The following is a 1,622-nucleotide window of genomic DNA, read 5'->3' as shown; positions in this document are numbered from 1 at the left end:
TATTGTTTATATGATTACTGCATATTTCGAATTTCATGAGAATTTCATTACGGCATGTTTTTATTAATCTCAATAAAACCCTAATTAAACAAGTAGCAACTTTGATGTTAATTTAGATAACTAATCCAACGAATAGTTATCTAAATTAATGTAAAAGTTTAATTATGCTATTGTACATAATTGTTTAAATTGTCATTCAATGAGCCCAACGGTAAATTGATTGACAATTTGAACAAAGAAGTATAAGCATTATTTGTATATTTGTCATATTTTCTGCCCAACGGTGATATGTGATTTATATGTATGCATGATATGCCTATAGGATTTTATTAATTTAATTGTTTTGCTTGACCAACGTTAGGTTGGCAATTAAATTATGAATTTATCAATAATTTCATTGTGTTCTAATTAGATTATATGTTATTATTGTCCTTATTGTACCCCTTAATTGTTTTTTATTTTAATGCTTAAAGAGCCTAATTACACTGGTACTGAAATTTCAGCCCCTTTGGTCGGTCATTCTGGCTTACTTTCCTCCATTGACCTCCTTAATGGGATGAACTATTCCTCATGGATTGAGCAAATTAAAATAGCACTTGGAGTGATGGAACTAGACTTTGCATTAAGGGTTGATCGCCCTCCTCCCTTAACCGATAAATCTACGGTTGAGGAAAAACGTGTTACCGATMAGTGGGAACGATCAAACCGCATGTCTCTAATGATCATCAAGAACTCCATTTCCTTGGCCATTCGTGGAGCAATCCCTGATTCTGAAACGGCAAAAGGATATCTTAACTCGGTTGAGGAGCAATTCAAAGGCACCTCTAAAGCCCGTGCTAGTACACTTATCCTTAAAATGCTCACAACTAAGTACGATGGAGTTAGTGGCGTACGTGAACACATATTGATAATGAATGACATGGCCGACAAACTTAAAAGTATGGACATGGAAATATCCGTGGCTTCTTAGTTCACTTCATTATGACTTCCCTTCCGGCTCAATTCGGGCCTTTTAAAATTAACTATAATACTCAAAAGGAAAAATGGAAGATGAGTGAACTAATAGCCATGTGTATTCAAGAAGAGGAGCGTCTAAAAACAGAAAAACCTGATGCACCGAGTTTCTAGAAAACGGCGATAATAGTGGGAGCGATGGTTCAAATATTCTTGAACTTAATGAGAAAACGACACCTAATCAAACACCAAATATTTTAGTGCCGGTACTAGTATCTAATCAAGAGTCGACACCAACATCAACTCCCCAAAATGAGGATGTTGTTGTTACAATGGAAAATGAACCATTCCATCATGAAATTCCACATAATGCCGAGGCCGTTGAAGAAGCTCAACAACCATTGAGAAGTTCACAAAGAGAAAGACGGCCCATAAATTACGATGACTTCATCACCTATTTAAATGAGGTCGACTATGATTTAGGTCAAATTGAATATCCAACCTCATATAATGAAGCCATTAAAAGTGAATGTTCACATAAATAGATTGAAGCCATGATAGAAGAGTTAAATTCCATGCGTATAAATGACGTTTGGGAACTTGTAGAATTACCTAAAGGTGCTAAAGTTGTTGGAAACAAGTGGGTCTTTAAAACAAAGTTAGACCCA

General features: G+C 35.2%; 1 protein-coding gene across 1 annotated transcript; it reads left to right on the top strand.

The window, feature by feature from the left end:
- Window positions 1-463: 463 nt before the first annotated feature.
- LOC112512993 lies at window positions 464-970 on the top strand. Its single transcript, XM_025119117.1, has one exon. It carries the CDS (start codon window positions 464-466, stop codon window positions 968-970), a length of 507 nt encoding a protein of 168 aa, XP_024974885.1.
- Window positions 971-1,622: the final 652 nt, after the last annotated feature.

This window comes from Cynara cardunculus (assembly GCF_001531365.2).
Source record: "Cynara cardunculus var. scolymus isolate 2C chromosome LG 5, CcrdV1, whole genome shotgun sequence".
Taxonomy (NCBI): Eukaryota; Viridiplantae; Streptophyta; class Magnoliopsida; order Asterales; family Asteraceae; genus Cynara; species Cynara cardunculus.
The sequence above is the reverse complement of the archived record's forward strand: the minus strand, read 5'-3'. Positions and strand labels throughout refer to the sequence as shown.